We start from the raw sequence: 18,627 nt of genomic DNA, 5'->3' as shown, positions 1-18,627 counted from the left end.
TGGCCTCATCCTAAGCATTGAAAACATAGCTTCTCTTTCTTGGCCTTATCAAAATCCTCAGGAGAGAGAGGACCCTTGGACCCCTTGGGGTTTTTAGATGCATCTGAATTTGCAACTATAAATTTTTCATTTATTGTGCGTGTATTGAGTGCGTGTGTTACTATGTGTACTAGCAGGCACGTGACATTGTTTCAAAGGCTGCCCAACTTTGTGGTATGATGTTCTTCTCCTTCAGAGACATCCACCATTTGTAGGCCTACTAGATTTAAGCTCGTTTGCAGAGCTCTTACTGCATCCGGAGTGCGCCGTAAGGCGTGAATTCCATCCCATTTACTGAGAAAGATGTTCACTGCATCCTTATTGTGGTCCCGGTCTTCGCCTTTGAAAACTGGTGGTTTGAAATTCTTCAACAAATCATCTACCTCTTTGGCATTGAGAGTATGCAGTGTTTCATTAATTGGGCCTTGCCCTTGTGTTCCAACGTGCTCATGCATGTGGGTGTCAGCCGGACTCTTAGTCTGCTTTTGCATCAATTGAATGACTAAAGTGGAAAGTTTAGTAACATTTTCATTTAAGACTTAAAATTTTCATCCATGACTGTCATGCGTGTCTGAGTGCACGAAATTCTTGAATATCGAGCAATTCATAAGTATCTTCTCCTGCCGTAGTGTCGCGGGTACTCTCCTTGAGAGTATCCGGCCGCGAGCCGTTACTGGTAGGGTCGGGAGTACTTTGCTCAAAATCGAATGTCATGTTGATATCCGAATCCATGGCTACACAGTGCAGTGAAAGAAGTACGCAGAAAAAAAAAAACCTGATTTTGATAGCGCTTGCCAAGTATAGCAAACTCCACGTCGTAGCCGTGAATCATCGTAGCACGTAATCGAACTCCTCCCCGTATATGATTGAAGCGTTATCTCTGAGTCGAAGCGTAATTGAAAGTGAAGTCCGCACCGTGTGTGGTTAAATCTTTACCGTGTATGGTCGACTCGTATGTTGCTTTGAAGTCGTCGCTTGAACGGCTCTCGATATCGTAGCTTGAACGACTCTTGAAGTCTTTTTCTCAAAAGAAACTGCATGTGCTGTAATTTCTGCAGTCCGACCTTGGGAAAGTCGTATTGAATTTTTCTTGCTCGAATTGCTCGGCTTTCTTCACCGGAGACTTGACGGCACTTGTTTATGCCGCCCGGTTGGTGGGAAGAGCCGTCGACTATGGCCAACACTCAAATCCAATGGCCAAAGGCCGTTTTATGTGAATACTAAAGCTCACGCAACGCAGGCAGTGAGCGGCATTCAACGAGGATGAAGATGAAGCTAGCGAGGCTCGCACAGGCCGGCTACGGCCGTGGGGATTTGGCCCAAGCACTGTCTCCGCAGGGCGCTCCTTCCTAGCCCAAGAGTGCGTCAAAGCATGCACCACACACACACACACACTTCCAAAACGGGCAACTTACCCGATTTAGACAAGATCCTCGTCTATTTTTGGAAAAAGCCTTATAAAGCTACGGTTCTCACCTAAAGGCCCTATTTTTAGGAGCCAAAGGTGACCACACCTAGAGAGAGGGTGGAAGAGAGTCCCAAGCTCTGATACCAGTGTAAGAAACTAGGCTCTCTTGGATCCTCCTCCCAACCTCCCTTTATAGGCGGGCTCCTAGCCCCTTGCCCTACAAACCCATGTTCCTTAATACCAATTACATATCAACTTTCATCCAAATTTCCTGGGAGGGAATGGAGTACTTGCTAGATGTGTGTTATGAGGCACACCCCATTGTTAAACTGCCTTTTGATCTTCTCTCCATTAGCTTTACATTCTTCAATCATACTTTGAAGATGAGCATATGACCCATCCAAAAGGATTTCTTGTTGCTTATTGATGTTCGAACTATTGTAGTAGTCCAGGGAATCGTTGAGGACCTTGAAGTTAGCTTCATAACTTTTGCACAGGACCTTCTTGAGTTGGTTGACTTGTATAGAAAAAAGAGCAAACAATTTTTTTAGACTTTTGGTCTGGTAAGTCACTGTAAAAAATCCAACCATTGCGTTCCTTCCAAATGACCCAAAAAATTTCAGCTCGGATTCTGTTCCATACAATAGAGAAAGTAGCTACAGAATCTCCTAGTAACAATTGTTTCCAATTTGGGTTAAAGCCCAAAGCATTGATCAGAGGGGTTAGTATCCTCCGACTGACAGAGCAATTGAAAAACAAGTGTGGGATATCCTCCACTGCACCATTTCACCTAGTACAGGTCCCCGGACCAATCCCGGCATGTAGGATATGGATTCCTGTCCGAAGAGCTTTGTGTAGGATAAGCCAGAGTAAGACCGAGTGTTTGGTCGAGATTCTTGGGTTACACAATGATTTAAACTAAAAATTCCATTGGCGCCTGTCTAGCTCTACATGCCATCTGGCATTGAGCACCACATGGATAGGAGTTTGAAGGGTCGAGGGTAGAATGGGGGGGTTTGAGAGAAGCCCCCCTCCTTTCTAGAGCAGAGCACGGGTCAAAGAGGGGTCCCTGCACGGAAAGGTCCATTCTATCTCCTTGGAGAAGCAAGCTATCCGAGAGGTGATGTCATAATAATCAATATCTAATTCTCCTAAATGATTTTCTCATATTAAACTGATCATTTAATGTGGGGAAGTGCCAGGGGAGAAAAAGCTAGAATATTGGTTAAGCTAGCAGTCCGGCCACAGTAGGGATCCAAAGGAGGGAAAATAGGGATCCAAAGGAGGGGCCATTTGCAAAAGAGCCATGTGCAACAATGGGCTAAAAAGACCCTTAGGTCTAGCCCATTATGACTTCCATCAGCTCCCTAGCCCAGATGCCCACAAGGTGTGCCCAATTCCTATTGGATGGCCTTGGAGGTGGACCAATGAGAATTAGGCTAGAGTAAATCTAGTTTAATTAATTTAAAAACAATTAATAAAAGAACCAATGAGAATTAAGTCTCCTAGAAGACTATTGGACAGTCTCCCAAGGGGTCCAATGAGCATTCAGGAGCCCAATGGCTTGCTTGATTCCTATTGGCTAGGAGGCAAAGGGGTCCAATGAGAGTTTAGTTTAATTATTAAATTACCTAAAGCTCTCATAAAAGGGGAAAGGGGGACACATGTCAGAAGGCTATCACTTATGCTGCTTGATAGCCATTGGCTTGACTTGGGGAGGTCCAATGGGGAGCCTGCAAGAGCAATTAGCAAGAGGGCTCGCCCAAGAGAGAGAGAGAGGGGGCTGATTTTTGCAAGGCATTATCACACACACACACTTACACAACCTCATGTGTGAAGAAAGAGAATACTATCTCTTCCCAAGCTTTAATGGAGAGCTCATCACCTACTCCAAGCTTGTGAGATAGAAGCCTACATCACCACACTCTTGGCATGTGGATGCAAATCCAACCAAGATCCAAGCTTCAATGCATGCTCATCTCCTCTACCAAGCTAATTACTAAGCTAAATCTATGCTAATATGAGTGATTATGTGAGGAGATGTACATCTTTCTCGTAAGATACTCCTTCTTCCTCTCAATCTACTCTCATACCCTGCTAGCTCTCACCATCTTCGAAGGTGTGTGAGGTCTTGGATCTGAGAACGGGGATAATTAAAGTTGTGTTTGCTAAGTGTTTTGCTTAGTGCATGAATCTTTCATCTTCATTGCACTAGCTAGTCTTAAAGGAACACAAAGAATTGTATTGTACAATGTCTCTCTTGATGGGAGAAACCATAATACAAATCCTTTTGGAGGGGGGACCGGCTCCATGCAAATCCGGTCCTCAACTGTTGTCAATAGCTTAATTTCTCTCTCTTTTGAAAGTATTGTTGATGATATCTAACTAGGTGTTATGCTTTTTGTTGCTCTCTCCACCCAAGCACTCTTGTAATTTTCATTAGGAATCTATTCTAATGAAATGCCCACTATGTTCATGATAATTTCCGCTACACATAAGTTTTTAGGCCATTAAATGTTACATTGGTATCAGAGCACAAGGTTTCTCTTTTCTTGCTCAAGAAGGGAGGTCCTCAAGCTAGCTATAAATGGTTGGTATTATTAATTGCCTGTGAGTAAGTAGAATAGGGATTTTTCAGCCTTGCAGTGCGCCTGCCTTAGTGCAGTTAACGGGGCATCACCTTCGAGAGATATGGTCTTAATAGTGGAGTCCTACGGGGCTTGCCTATGGCAACCACTATTGAGCTATTTAAAGCTTGACAGGAGCCGGTGTTGTTTTGGTGTCGAAAGACCCTCTCTTCTATTCCTTGCAATTAATGGTATTCGAGCCGCGGGTACAGTAGCTTGAGTGCTTTTTCTAAAGGGGTAAAGAGGAGTAGCAACTAGGGCTTGAAGTGCCAAAGTACACCTAAAAAGTTTACACCTAAAAGTTGTTAGAATGGCTGACAATAGTAAAGAGAGTGAAATTAATGTTGATAACTTTGATTTTGCTCATGAGCAAGCTACTAATGATGCTTCAATGCTTGTTAACTATCTTGTTTCTAGGCTTCAACAAGCCATGGGCAATCCATCTCTCCAAAGCGAAGTGCAACGGCAGCTCCATGCTCACGGGATTCTCCAAGCTCATCACCATGACGAGAGAACACCTAGGAAGCCTCCTTGTGAGACTACCAAAAGAGGTCTCTCTCCGATTCGGGAAGAAGAAGAGAATCCCTACGAAGGGCTCAAGAATTTACTTCTTGATGATGCATCTCCTTCCCAAAGGAGAACTCAAGAGCCTCCATCGAAGGAACGAGAAAGAAGTGAGTTTCCCTCCACCTTGGCGGAGATGGCTCCACGAAGACGGCGGGCTAAACGCTCTCCATCACCACCAAAGAGGAGAAGACCATCGCACTCTTCTCCACATCATAATTCAAAGAGGGATGATAAAAAGCAAGAGAAGAAAAAGGAGAGAAAGAGGACACCCTCTTCTCCATCTTCTTCATCCTCTTCCTCTTATGAAAGTGATGGTGAAGACGACGAAGATCAAGACAAGAAAAAGGCAAGAAAGAGGTCACCCTCTTCTCCACCTTCTTCAAATTCTTCACCTTCTGAAGAAAGTGATGGTGCAACCTTTGAAGCATCAAAAAGAAGAGTCCATAGGAAATCCTATGCCGCATGGAAGAGGTCGTCCAAGTTGAAGAAATTCAAAGAGGGAGGGAAGAGCATCTCTTTCCTTACCTATGATGGTACCTTTGGTGCTACGGACAAAGTCTTGGCCTTTATCTAGCAATTCGATACGGAGTTTGGAGATGAGGGATTCACGGAGTCCTCTAAGCTACGCCATGTAGCTATGCACTTTCAAAAGTCCGCCAGGCAATGGTGGTCTCTAGCCTACGAGCCAACGGTGAAGCTCCACGAACATGGAAATCTTTAAGAGCTTCCATTATGAAGCAGTTTTTGGCCACCGATACCAAAGACAAAGTACTCACCGAATGGCGAAGCTTAAAGCTCTCTCCCAATGAATCCATCCACAAATATGTAGACAAGTTTTGGGACCTACAACTCAAAGCCACTGTCTTTAAAAAGTTGGATTTTGGAGAACAAAAGCAACAATTTTGTGCGGGCTTAACTGAAGAAATGGCGGAGTATGTCAACTCCCAAAGGCCACGTACCATATCGGCAGTAATACACCATACTATGGTGGCCTCTCGAATCAATTTCCAAATGGGGGCTAAAAGAAATAATAAGCCCCCGAAAAACAAGGGTTCCAACAAGCCTAAGGGGAAGGACAATGTCCAAAAGTCTCCTAACGGCAACTCCAACAAAGCTAAAGAGAAGGGAATTTACAAAGGTAAGAACAAACTCTCTCCTGAAGAGCTTGAGCATTATCGCAAGGATAACCGGTGTTTCAAGTGCGGCGAACAAGGGCATGCGTACCGCGCTTGTCCCCAAAAGAACAACCGCCAAGATCCTCATAGAGCTTCCTTGGTTGAAATCCAAGAGGAGGAGACTCACCAAACTCATCACAAAGGATCTCCTCTATGCCATGCTTGGGGAAAGGTAAGAGAACATGATGCTTTTATTCTCTTTGACCCTGGTTCTACTCACAATTTTATATCTATAGAGTTGGCTACCAAGCTAGGCAAACAATCCTACGAGATGGGAGATGTCCTACCCGCAGACAGTGCCTTCAAGGGGCAAGAAGCTTCAGTCACTCCCTTAATCGGGAAATTGAGGCTTCATGTCCAAGGCTATGTGGACAAAGAGGACTTCTTTATCTCTCCTCTCAAGCATGAGGATGTAATCCTAGGGGCACCATGGTTTGACCGCCTGGCTACCGATGTTAAATTTCCTGAAAGGAGAATCTCCTTGAAGTTCAGGGAAAAAGACATGTATATAGATGCTAAGGAAATGGGTAACAATATCCCCATTGTACATACACCAGCTTTCAACAAGTCAATAAAGAGCTCTATTTCCGTGTACATGATTTTTGTTAAAGATTCTCAAAATGAACCTAATGCTTTAGCAAAAGAAAATAAAAGCAACCAAAAGGAATTAGAGTTATCCAATTTTCTCAAGGGGTTTCAAGATGTTTTTATTGACGACATCCCTTGTGAGCTACCTCCTAAACGAGGTAATGATGACCATGCAATTGAACTTCTTCCAGGAAGTTCACCACCTAACAAACCTACTTATAGAGTTTCTCAAGCTCAACAAGAGGAGATTATGCGGCAAGTGCATGAGTTAGTTGAGAATGGCATGGTTAGGCCTAGCTCATCTCCATTTTGCTCACCTGTGCTATTAGTGCAAAAGAAAGACGGCACATATCGTATGTGTGTCGACTATAGAGCACTAAATAGGATCACTATCAAGAATAGGTTTCCCGTTCCACGGGTAGAAGACCTATTTGATAAGCTACAAGGATCGACCTACTTCAGTAGGATTGACCTAAAAAGTGGCTATCATCAAATAAGGATAGTTGATCAAGACATTGTAAAGACCGCATTTCGTACTACATTTGGTCTTTATGAATACATTGTCATGCCTTTTGGCTTGACCAATGCACCAGCCACATTCAACCGCTTGATGGAGAAGCTGTTCAGGCCTCATCGAACCTTCACTGGAGTGTTCTTTGATGATATTATCATCTACTCTAATTCATTGGAGGAACACAAGCAACATCTCCATGTAATATTTCAAGTTTTAAGAGAGAATAAACTTTATGTTAATCGAAAGAAAAGTGAATTTTTCTTGCAAGAGATTCAGTATTTAGGTCACATTATCTCTCAAGATGGCATCCAAATGGATCCATCCAAGTTAGAGGTAATAAAAGGATGGCCTAAACCAAGGAATCTTCATGAACTAAGAAGCTTTATAGGTATGTGTGCATACTATAGACGCTTCATAGAAAAGTTCTCACAAATTGCGGGACCATTACATGACCTAACAAAGAAAAGTGTTAGGTATACATGGTCTGCTAAGGAGAACAATGCTTTCGAAAAGCTTAAAGAAAAGCTTATCTCTCAACCTGTACTCACACTACTGGATCTCTCAAAACCATTTGAGGTCCAATGTGATGCTTGTGGTGATTGCCTTGGGGCTCTTTTGCTCCAAGAAGGGCACGCCATAGGCTATGAGAGTCGAAGGCTCGACCCTGTTCATCAAGCTTTAGGCATATATGAAAAGGAACTCCTTGCAGTTCTACATGCCTTAGACTCATGGAAGCACTATTTATTGGGGACTCCTTTCATTCTGCGAGAACGGATCACCAAAGTCTTAAGTACTTCATGACGCAGACCAAGCTCTCTGACAAACAAATGAGGTGGGCAAATTTCCTTTCGCAATTTCATTTTCATATTGCTCACATTGCTGGCAAGCATAATCAAGTAGCTGATGCACTCTCAAGACGACCGAGAGTGAATGCGGTTTCCATAGCCACTCACAATGATCTATCTTCAATGATAGATGAGTACGCTATTGATCCCGATTTTAGAGATGTGATTTCAGCCCTTGCATTAGGGAAGAAAAAAGAACCATTTACTTTACAAGATGGTTATCTTCTCTATGGCAATAGACTATGCATTACTAACTCACTACGTGAGAAAGTAATGTATGAATCTCATGCTCCACCTTATGCGGGGCATAGAGGGATTCAGTTTACCTTAAAGGGAATTGAAACATATTTCTATTGGCCTACCATTAAAGTGAACATACAAGAGTATGTTTCTAAATGTGTGGTATGCCAAAAGACAAAATTTGATAGAGGGAAGCAACTTGGATTGCTTCAACCTTTGCCAATCCCTAATTCACCATGGGAGAGCATATCCATGGATTTTATCTTTGGATTGCCTAAGTCTTTCCATGGGAATACGGGGATATGGACGATAGTAGATTTTATACCTGTCAAAAAGACTATCAAAGCCCATCAAATGGCAACCCTCTTCATTTCACAAATTTTCAAGTACCATGGCTTGCCAATGTCTATAGTGTCGGATAGAGATCCTAGAATGACCAGTAATTTCTGGAAGGGTCTCTTTGAGAATTTAGGGACAAGGCTAAACTTCTCTTCGGCCTATCATCCACAAACGGATGGCCAAAGTGAAATAGCTAACCTAACCATTATCTATCTACTAAAAGCCTATGTAACGGAAGTAGATCAAGATCCCAATGGGAGAAGTATTTACCCTTAGTGGAGTATGCTTACAATAACACTGTACATACTTCCACGGGAAAAGCACCTTTCGAGGTAATTGAGGGAAGATCAAAAAGTCCCTTTCTACTTAAGGTAGATGGGAAGATCTTCGTTGCAGACAAGTATAGCCGAGACCTACAAGAATCTTTTCAAAAGATTAAGGATGCTATCTCTATCTCACAGCAACGGCAAAAGGCTGCTGCTGACAAGCACAGAAGAGCCCAAGCCTTTAAAGAAAATGATTGGGTCTTATTAAAGTTTCCCAAGGCTTGATTAAGGCACACGACGGGCAAGAATCCTACGGGCCACCAAAAGTACTATGCTAAACTAGCAAAAAGGTACTATGGTCCCTTCCAGATTCTTAGGCCAATCAATGAGATGGCCTATCAACTCAAGTTGCCCAATCATTGGCTCATACACAATGCTTTCCATGTGAGCCTATTAAAACCTTACAAAGGAGATCCACCTCAAGAACCAACTATTGAAGACCCACCGGAGATCGAGGACCAAGAGGAGATGTTGCAGCCCGAGTCCATTCTCCGACATGAAGACAAGGTATTAAGAGGTGGTAAGACTATCCGACGATATCTTATTAAGTTTAAGACCTATCCTTTTGAAGATGCTAGATGGATGCAAGGCATACAATTAAAGGATAACCTAAACCTTGTCAATGCTTACAATGCTTCCCAAGAGTAAGCAAATGTACAAAATGTTAAAATTGAACAAAGTTTTTTTGGTCTTATAAGACTCTCTTTTTCTTTATTGTGCACAAAAATGAAGTAGTATGCATGCTTAGATCAAGTTTGCGGAGACGACGTCTCCCAAACACCAAGTAGAGCTTGTCACTCTACTATGGAAGACTGATAGGACTAATGTGCAGACATGCTTGCGGCAGCCTCAGGCTCTCAAGCGCCGAATGGACTAGTCATCCATTGTGTAATGATGTCGTAGGGTAACATAGGGATCCTCTACCCGCTAAGAAAAGGACTCATGAATATGCTTTATCTTCTCTACACCATAGTCGAGGACGACTATGATTTCAAGAGAGAGGTAATGTCATAATATCAATATCTAATTCTCCTAAATGATTTTCTCATATTAAACTGATCATTTAATGTGGGAAAGTGCCAGGGGAGAAAAAGCTAGAATATTGGTTAAGCTAGCAGACCGGCCACAAAGGAGGGAAAATAGGAATCCAAAGGGGGGGCCATCTACAAAAGAGCCATGTGCAACAATGGGCTAAAAAGACCCTTAGGTTCAACCCATTAAGACTTCCAAAATGCTAAAGTTCCAAAATTCAAAGGTTGTGTCCAAAGGTCAACCCTAGGGGAAATTGGATGCTTTGTGTGTAACTAAAAAGTCTTTGCATATCCCTACATGGGAGGGGGCGAGCCCTTCTTCTAGGGGATGAGAGAGAAAGTCACACACACACACACACACACACACACACACACACACACACACAGGCTCCCTTTACACAAAGGGAATTAGGGACACATGTCAGCTCCCTAGCCCATATGCCCACAAGGTGTGCCCAATTCCTATTGGATGGCCTTGGAGGTGGACCAATGAGAATTAGGCTAGAGTAAATCTAGTTTAATTAATTTAAAAACACTTAATAAAAGAACCAATGAGAATTAAGTCTCCTAGAAGACTATTGGACAGTCTCCCAAGGGGTCCAATGAGCATTCAAGAGCCCAATGGCTTGCCTGATTCCTATTGGCCAGGAGGCAAAGGGGTCCAATGAGAGTTTAGTTTAATTATTAAATTACCTAAAGCTCTCACAAAAGGGGAAAGGGGGACACATGTTAGAAGGCTATCACTTATGCTGCTTAATAGCCATTGGCTTGACTTGGGGAGGTCCAATGGGGAGTCTGCAAGAGCAATTAGCAAGAGGGCTCGCCCAAGAGAGAGAGGGGACTGACTCACACAATCTCATGTGTGAAGAAAGAGAAGACTATCTCTTCCCAAGCTTTAATGGAGAGCTCATCACCTACTCCAAGCTTGTGAGATAGAAGCCTACATCAACACACTCTTGGCATGTGGATGCAAATCCAACCAAGAGCCAAGCTTCAATGCATGCTCATCTCCTCTACCAAGCTAATTACTAAGCTAAAGCTATGCTAATATGAGTGATTATGTGAGGAGATGTACATCTTTCTCGTAAGATACTCCTTCTTCCTCTCAATCTACTCTCATACCCTGCTAGCTCTCACCATCTTCGAAGGTGTGTGAGGTCTTGGGTCTGGAACGGGGATAATTAAAGTTGTGTTTGCTAAGTGTTTTGCTTAGTGCATGAAGCTTTCATCTTCATTGCACTAGCTAGTCTTGAAGGAACACAAAGAATTGTATTGTACAATGTCTCTCTTGATGGGAGAAACCATAATACAAAGCCTTTTGGAGGGGGGACCGGCTCCATGCAAATCCGGTCCTCAACTGTTGTCAATAGCTTAATTTCTCTCTTTTGAAAGTATTGTTGATGCTATCTAACTAGGTGTTATGCTTTTTGTTGCTCTCTCCACCCAAGCACTCTTGTAATTTTCATTAGGAATCTATTCTAATGAAATGCCCACTATGTTCATGCTAATTTCCGCTACACATAAGTTTTTAGGCCATTAAATGTTACAGGTGATGAGGTTAACTTCCCAGGGTTGAAGGGAATATTTGATAATGATTTTTGAGCTGGAGAGCCATCTATGTTTTGATAGGTTCCACAAGTCCTGCCAAGTCTTTACCCCTTTGTTATGGATTCTCCTTGTAGTTCTTAATTGCCGTTGGTTAAGAGGGGGGATAGGAGGGAGAGGCCACCAGAGAGACTTAGGGGCTCTAAGATGGAGGCTATGCTTAGAAGACCAGTTAACTCTGAGGTTGGCCCTATACCAATTATAGGCCTTCCAAATGGACCTGAGAAGGTGAGACCCCCTCGCATTCAAATCAACGGGACCAAAGAAAATAGTTACCCTCGGGAGGTTTGCCCATCCTTAACTGTTGCTCAACTTGAAGTTGGGGAGATCTCTCAAGAGTAACACTGCAAGTTTTTCATCCCATCCACTAATATTGGTGAGGCCAAGGCCTCCTTGCTCCTTCATGAGGCAGCAGATATCCCACTTTACTTTAGCCAACCCCTTCTTGCGGCATACCTTGGAAATAGCTTTGAGATGAGAATCGGGAGGTCTCCAAAAGGAGAGAAAAAAGAGTACATAGCTAGAGAGGAAGTGTTTAACCACCACAGCCCGTCCAACTATGTTGCCTTGAAATCCCAGCCACCTGTTAAGTTTAGAAGTAAACCTTTCCATGACCCGCTGCCATCTCTGAGCCATGGAGACTCTAAAACCAAATGGGATACCTTGTAATGTGAAAATGGCTCCATATTGGAGAATAGTGCATCCTTGATTAATTATCCAGTCTGGCAAAGGGGACAATGAGGACCTGATTCCTGTTTTGAAGTGGTTGATTCGAGATCCAGAAGCTTTGCAAAACGTATCCAAACACTCCCAAAAGGCTTTGAGAGATTGATTATCGTTGTGAAGTAATTTATTTGTCTCATCTACAAAAATACACTATCTTCTTATATTCTTCCCCAAACATGTTGCTTAATTACAAAAATTGACTTTGTAATTTCTTTGATATTTAGTCAGTAGAAGGGCAAAATGAAATTATGTCCCTCCACCGAGAAGGGTTTTTTTTTTAATAAAGAGTACAAGAACTTTGAAACTTCCACCGAGAAGGTTGTCGCTTCCCATTGCATGCACTAGTTTGAATCAATTGCATGCACTATACGGTGCCATTTTTATCCAACAATCTAGGAGTAGCCCGTGAAAAGAAAAGACAACCCGCTAGCCAAGTGCTTTACGCTGCAAAATATTAAATAGGCAATTCTTGCAATGGCTGAAGAGCAGGCGCGCAGGAGGTTTCATGCTCCCAATGCAATGTAAGAGCCGAGTCCCCCATGCCAAGAGTATTAGTGTCGTACACAAGAATCGAAATGTGAAGTAAAACATACACACATGCTAAATGTGGATGTTAAGGCAAATCATGGGTCACTTCTTCTTTCTTTAAAAAGATCCCTAGAATTTTGCGCTCTTTTCCATTCGTTAGCCTTCTCCTTTGTTTTAGAAATGCAAGCGAAAAGGCTTGTATTTAGAAGATTTCTATCTTTACGGAAGTTGTCTTCTTAAACTATTTAATATACAAAACACTATGGGTGACTACTCTGAAAAGGGATCATATTGTAGTGTGCTCACTACAAGACACTTGAGAGAGAGACTGGACCAAACTAAGCTTGCCCTCAACGAGTGAGGCAGCTCCTTATATTAAGCACTAGAAAGGCTACATGCCAAGAACAACAGAAGTGTCCTCCCACACTAGGTGGTCGGACACACAACCACACACCACACCTCCCCCCTTAGGGAGAAAAAGATGAACATCTTTTACAAATTTGGACGGAGAAGGGACTCGACACAAAGGGATCAACTCCAACGCCTCATCCGGGGGGGAGTGATCATACAACGGCTTAGGGGCTAGGGACTGAACTTGGGGGCTAGACTCGACATCGTGCCGATCATCATCAAGGCACGAAACTCGTACATCTCGCTTATGCAAACATTAGGTCGCTATCCCAATGAAATGGACAAGACGAGGAAGGTCTGACTGAGGATTGGGACATGCATCCCTTCCCGAAGGAGCTTGGTGTGATGGTAATGGTTATTCAACAAAAAACTAGATTGCGAAAGAAACCAAAGATGAAAAGACTACCACTAAACACAATGAAAATTGAAACTTCCAAGAACTGAAATCATTAGCAAAAGACCTCTGCAACCAAGTTGCAGTAACTCCCTTTGTCAGCGCAATGTGAGTGCATTGCATGTTGCACTTGGACCCTAACGAGCAACACGGGACTAGTAGCGCAGGAATGGAGAACATTATTGTCTGGATCCACTTCACTGCCGTCGACATCATTGTCGTCGATGGAACAAACGGAGCACAAGCTACTGCTTCCACATAGAAGACCGAGATGGGGGCTGTCTCCTGCTCCATGAGAATTGGTCGACTCTACTTGACGTGTGCTTCGGGCTTGCTGTCGGGCTTGCAGCTGATAATACTGCTGCTGGCAGGTCTGTTGGTTGGAGTACAAATCCCTCTAAGATCTCCGGCTCTGTATCCATGAACATTGTAGTCGATGCAGGAACTACTTTGTTTCCGCCAAACATTATCGCTATGGGCATCTCTCCGATGCCGAGACAGGAGCTTTTCCGCCCCATGGCTGCTTTTCTACAAATTAATGGCAAGGTATGCCTGCTTGGCGATTGAAAAGCGAGCATAAGATCGCATAAGATCTTGCAGCAACCAGCTTGGGAATGCAACACAGGGCGCTTAGAGCGATTGCGAGAGTCTTTTGTTGTTGCCAAGAAGCTTTCCTAGCAAGGGGCAGAACTACTGTCAAGGGCGAAGACAACCACAACAGCAACGATGAGCACTCTACTGCTTCAAGATAGCGTTGCGAGGCTTCAACCAATGCAAGGCTCATGTGGTGCCATCATGCAAATAACTGTAATGTAGGTGGCCAGGCAGCAAGCGCTCAAGCTCTCAAGCTAGTGGACGCCACCATCTAATTGAGGTTGCAGAAGAGCATGAGCAGCATCTATCCTGTGTCGAAACAGAACGCCATGGCTAGCGAAAGTGAAAGAAAAACTTCAAGAAACTAAAGAAAAGTACCCCAAGAAAATTTGCCCGCCGCCTCCACCAATGTAGTGTGCTCACTACAAGACACTTGAGAGAGAGACTGGACCAAACTAAGCTTGCCCTCAACGAGTGAGGCAGCTCCTTATATTAAGCACTGGAAAGGCTACATGCCAAGAACAACAGAAGTGTCCTCCCACACTAGGTGGTCGGACACACAACCACACACCACAATATTAAAGTCATTAATTGTGCTAATGTGCTGCTGGACTCGGCTCTAAGCGCCTAATGAGAGGGGGCTCTAAGAGGGTGGGGAGTAAGTACTAAGAGGGCAAAAAGGAGGAGAGGGTGTGTTCAAAAAACTTGCGCAAAAATACCAAAGTTCGCATGGTTAAGGAACATGGACGCTTTATAGGCCCACTCTATCAATTTCGACAAAGTTGCTCTCTAGTCTCTCTCATGCGTGGTAGAAGACAACTCAGTTTGAGCCTTCGAGGGCAAATTGCCAAGTTGCCAAGCAAAAATGCTGCCTCTGCACTGAGTTTGCAGCATGCGAAAGTGCTCTAATAATAAGGCACTTTTAAAGTTCTCACACACGTGACAAGGCATCATCGTGTGTACTGTGTAAGAAAGGGCCCTCTTTCGGACCATCAACAGGATCACACGTGTCGTTTCCTTGCTGGTGGATTAGGATTTTGGATTCTCTCTTTCTCTCTCCCTCTCTGTTTTTTGTTGTAGGAGTCGGGACGCGGGAATCTCTTTCTCTCTCTCTCTCTCTCTCTCTCTCATATCGGGTTCTTGACCTACAGATTAGAGATGTAAAATCATGTAATAGATGATGTTGGCGCTGCCGATGCTGTTTGATCCGCAGGTGAAAAACAGAAAATCTTCTCGTCAACTTCTGGGTAACCGACCTCCTCTCTCTCTCTCTCTCTCTCTCTCTCCCCCCCCCCCCCCCCCCCCCCCCCCCCGAAGTCCTAGTTCCTAGCACCTTCACGCATGCATGCTTTGGAAGTATCAACGTGCTCTGTGTTTGTGCGTGTGTATATCTTTGAGTACATGTAGGCTAGGTATGCCCTTGTGAAATTGTGACTTGCGCGTGTGAGCGAGCGAGAGAGAGCTTGTGTGTGTGTGTGCGCGCGCGCGCGCTTGTGCAGTGAGGGTACATCCTTTTGGCAACAAATGCGAAGAGGCAGGTTACGTCGAAGGAATCTTGTGAGAATCTTGCGATCAGGTGTTCACTGCTTATGATCACACTCTCTCACACACACTCCTAGGCTACACTTGATCAATCGCTCTCATGGGCCAATAGCCATGGCCGCCAGATCTCTCTCTCTCTCTCTCTCTCTCTCTCTCACTCTCTACGTCTGGACTCTGTCTTCAAGGACTCACTTAGCACTATCTATGGAGTGGGCTACAAAAGCCTACATATATTTACATGTAAAATGATGTAATAAGATCAACACTCTCTCTCTCTCTCTCTCTCTCTCTCACACACACACACACACACACACACACATTAACTCTGAAGTGTAGTACCGATCTGTATAGCTTTCAATTTGCGTTTGTGCAATTACAATACACAGGCACTAATTGCATTGCCATGCGTTGATGCAACTTGCAGTGCTCTAGCCCCCCTCTCTCTCTCTCTCTCTCTCTCTCTCTCTCTCATACACACACAACCACAGCCAGTACTTGCAGACGTGAGTAATACCCCTATAAAGCAGTTCCATTGCATGGCAGCATTTCAAAGCAAAGGCCTCTTGCTAATCCTTCTAAGTAATACAATTCCTTAAACAAAGCTTGACGCTCAAATATTTTCTTTCCAGAGTATCTTACCTTAATTATAAATCCAAAACCTTAGTGTAAATTAAAATCAAAGGTTAGGTGGGGTGGAGGAAAGCCCAAATGCACTCCTTGTTGCAGTTACCATTTTACACATCCACTAGGGTTATTATCCCCAACCACCCCCATAGTAATTGCAACGGCAATAGTTGCTGTGGTAGCCCCTTGCAGTGGCCCTATCACCCACTTGACTTGCACTCACACTTTTTCAATGAAATGCTTGCACATTCTGATGCTCAAGGCTCAAGTGCAAGCTCTGCCACAGGCAGCGCTGCCATCGCAGCTGAAGTCTCATCCTCCGGCGACACCGCCGGTCCCCCCAACGTCAATGGCAGCTTCCAGGATCTTTTGTGTGAATGTGTGTGCGCCGTCACCCAAGGGCATTGGCAAAGATCCATCCAACTCATCAACATCTTATCTCAGAGAGCCTCTCCACTTGGAGACTCTACAGAGAGAGTTGTGTCTCATTTCGTCGATAGCCTTGCCGGACGCATTGTCTCTGCCCTGGGAGAAAGCCAGGTTATGAGCCAGCTCGTCGCGCCCCGCCTCCAAGCGCTGGACAATATCACAACCCCGTTGCTCGACGAGGACATCCAAGCAGCCTTTCTCTTCTTCAACCAAGTCTCCCCCTTCTTGATATTCTCTCATTTGACTGCAAACCAAGCCATTTTGGAGGCAATGCAAGGATGGGAGGCAGTGCACATTGTGGATATGGAGATAATGCAAGGTGTACAATGGCCGCCCCTCTTACAAGCGCTAGCGGAACGGGAAGGAGGGCCGCCTAGGGTGCGCATTTCAGGCGTTGGACAAAATGCAGGTCTTCTCGCCCAGACGGGTAGCAGGCTAACAACCTTTGCAGCCTCGCTGGGGTTACCAATGTTCGAGTTTCATAGCATACATATAACCAACAGCAACAGCTTAGGGGATTTGAATGCAGCAATGCTGGAGACAAGGCCAGGGGAGGCGCTGGCGATAAACTGCATGCCGCAACTGCGATGCATGTGTGAGTATCAAAGCCAGGCGATGTTTGTGTCATTGGTAAGCTCTGTACAGCCCACTATCATAACCATAGCAGAGAGGGAGACTAACTACAATCAAGGATCTTGCCAAGAGAGGTTTAAGGAGGCATTCCAGCACTATGCGGCATTGTTCGAATCGCTGGAGGCGATGCTTCCGCCGTCGAGCACAGAGAGGAGGGGAGTGGAGAATGTGTTGCTCAAGGGAGAGATAAGGAGTGTGGTGGCTGCAAGGGAAGGGAATGTGATTGAAAATCCATATTCCAAATGGAGGGAGGTGCTAAGAGAGAATGGCTTTAATGCAAGGCAGCACAGTGGGTTTGCATTATCACAGGCAAGGCTTCTGCTAAGGTTAAGGTATCCATCGGAAGGATATTCTCTTCAAGAAGAGGCTGACTGCCTTCTCTTAGGGTGGCAACATACTCCTCTCTTCGGAGTCTCTGCATGGAGTTGATCCATTGGAAACCCTAACCCTAATGCCAAGCCATGGTTCACCAGCCCTTATTGGATTTGAACCCTAATTTCAAATACTATTTAACCCTAATCTCAACCATGTGAAAGCCCTTATTGGGTTTGAGCCCTAATCTCAACCATGGTACTAGAGAACCAGCCCTTGGATTTGAGGTCAAATTTGAGCCCTAAGTTAACTAACCGTGGTTAATCATTTCTACCCTTTAATCTAACCCTAATCTCAGATTGTAAGTACTCAATTACAATTTGCCAATCTTGGCTTAATCATTTAATCCAATCCAATCATGTGCTGAGATCATTAATGCTGGCTTTTTTAAGCTTGACAATAGTACCTGTAGAGTCTAGAGGAGTGGGCTCCACCAACCCAATATATATAAATTAATGCTCATTTATTGGGACTAGGGCTCACAATTAATGTGCTGCATGGAAATAGCCAGCAATGGCAAAAGGCTTGTGAAATTTCCCTCTTTGTTTTTTTTTTTTTACTTTTCTGTCTTGGTGCCAAGAAGCAAGCTGGTGCTGCATCAATGCACAACTTAACTGCACAATTTCTTTGTTTGCATCCAAAGGATTGTGGACTTTGAGGAGCTAGATTTCCTTAAAGGGCAAGATTTTGTGTGTGTGTGTGTGTGTGAGAGAGAGAGAGAGAGAGAGAGAGAGAGAGAGAGAGATCTCCCTATTGGCAGTTAGTGATCGACTTCCAAGTTTCAAGATTGATCCCCTAACACCAGCTTAGAGTTGGTTCCCACTCTTGCCCCCCCCCCTTTTCCTTTGTAATAAAACATTATTCTAACTCATATTTTGCTTACCAGACGATTGCCATCAAAGCAACAAGAAAAAAGAAGACATAATTTACTAGTATTCTGAAGGGAGAATTCTAAAAAGTGCCTTTCAAGATGAAGGCCAATTAAGCTAAGCCTTCGTGGTTCTACCTTAGATTCCCATCAAACAGCAAGGGATTGCACGGCTCGAGAAGTGGTGGTATACAGGGCTAGA

At 44.1% G+C, this 18,627-nt stretch overlaps 1 protein-coding gene across 1 annotated transcript; it reads left to right on the top strand.

The window, feature by feature from the left end:
* Window positions 1-15,794: 15,794 nt before the first annotated feature.
* Window positions 15,795-17,913, top strand: LOC147422406 (protein MONOCULM 1-like). The gene has a single exon (XM_086503077.1). The coding sequence runs from the start codon at window positions 16,208-16,210 to the stop codon at window positions 17,612-17,614; it is 1,407 nt and encodes a 468-aa protein (XP_086359203.1). The 5' UTR covers window positions 15,795-16,207; the 3' UTR covers window positions 17,615-17,913.
* The last annotated feature ends 714 nt before the right edge of the window (window positions 17,914-18,627 follow it).

The sequence above is a fragment of the Adiantum capillus-veneris genome, chromosome 27, assembly GCF_014529385.1.
Source record: "Adiantum capillus-veneris isolate H3 chromosome 27, ASM1452938v2, whole genome shotgun sequence".
Classification (NCBI taxonomy): domain Eukaryota; kingdom Viridiplantae; phylum Streptophyta; class Polypodiopsida; order Polypodiales; family Pteridaceae; genus Adiantum; species Adiantum capillus-veneris.
Note: the sequence above shows the minus strand (reverse complement) of the source record. Positions and strands in the feature narration are given on the sequence as shown.

Excerpts from the sequence above, each read along its gene's own strand:
- LOC147422406 (XM_086503077.1), top strand. The coding sequence starts at position 16,208 with ATGCACTCCTTGTTGCAGTTACCATTTTACACATCCACTAGGGTTATT.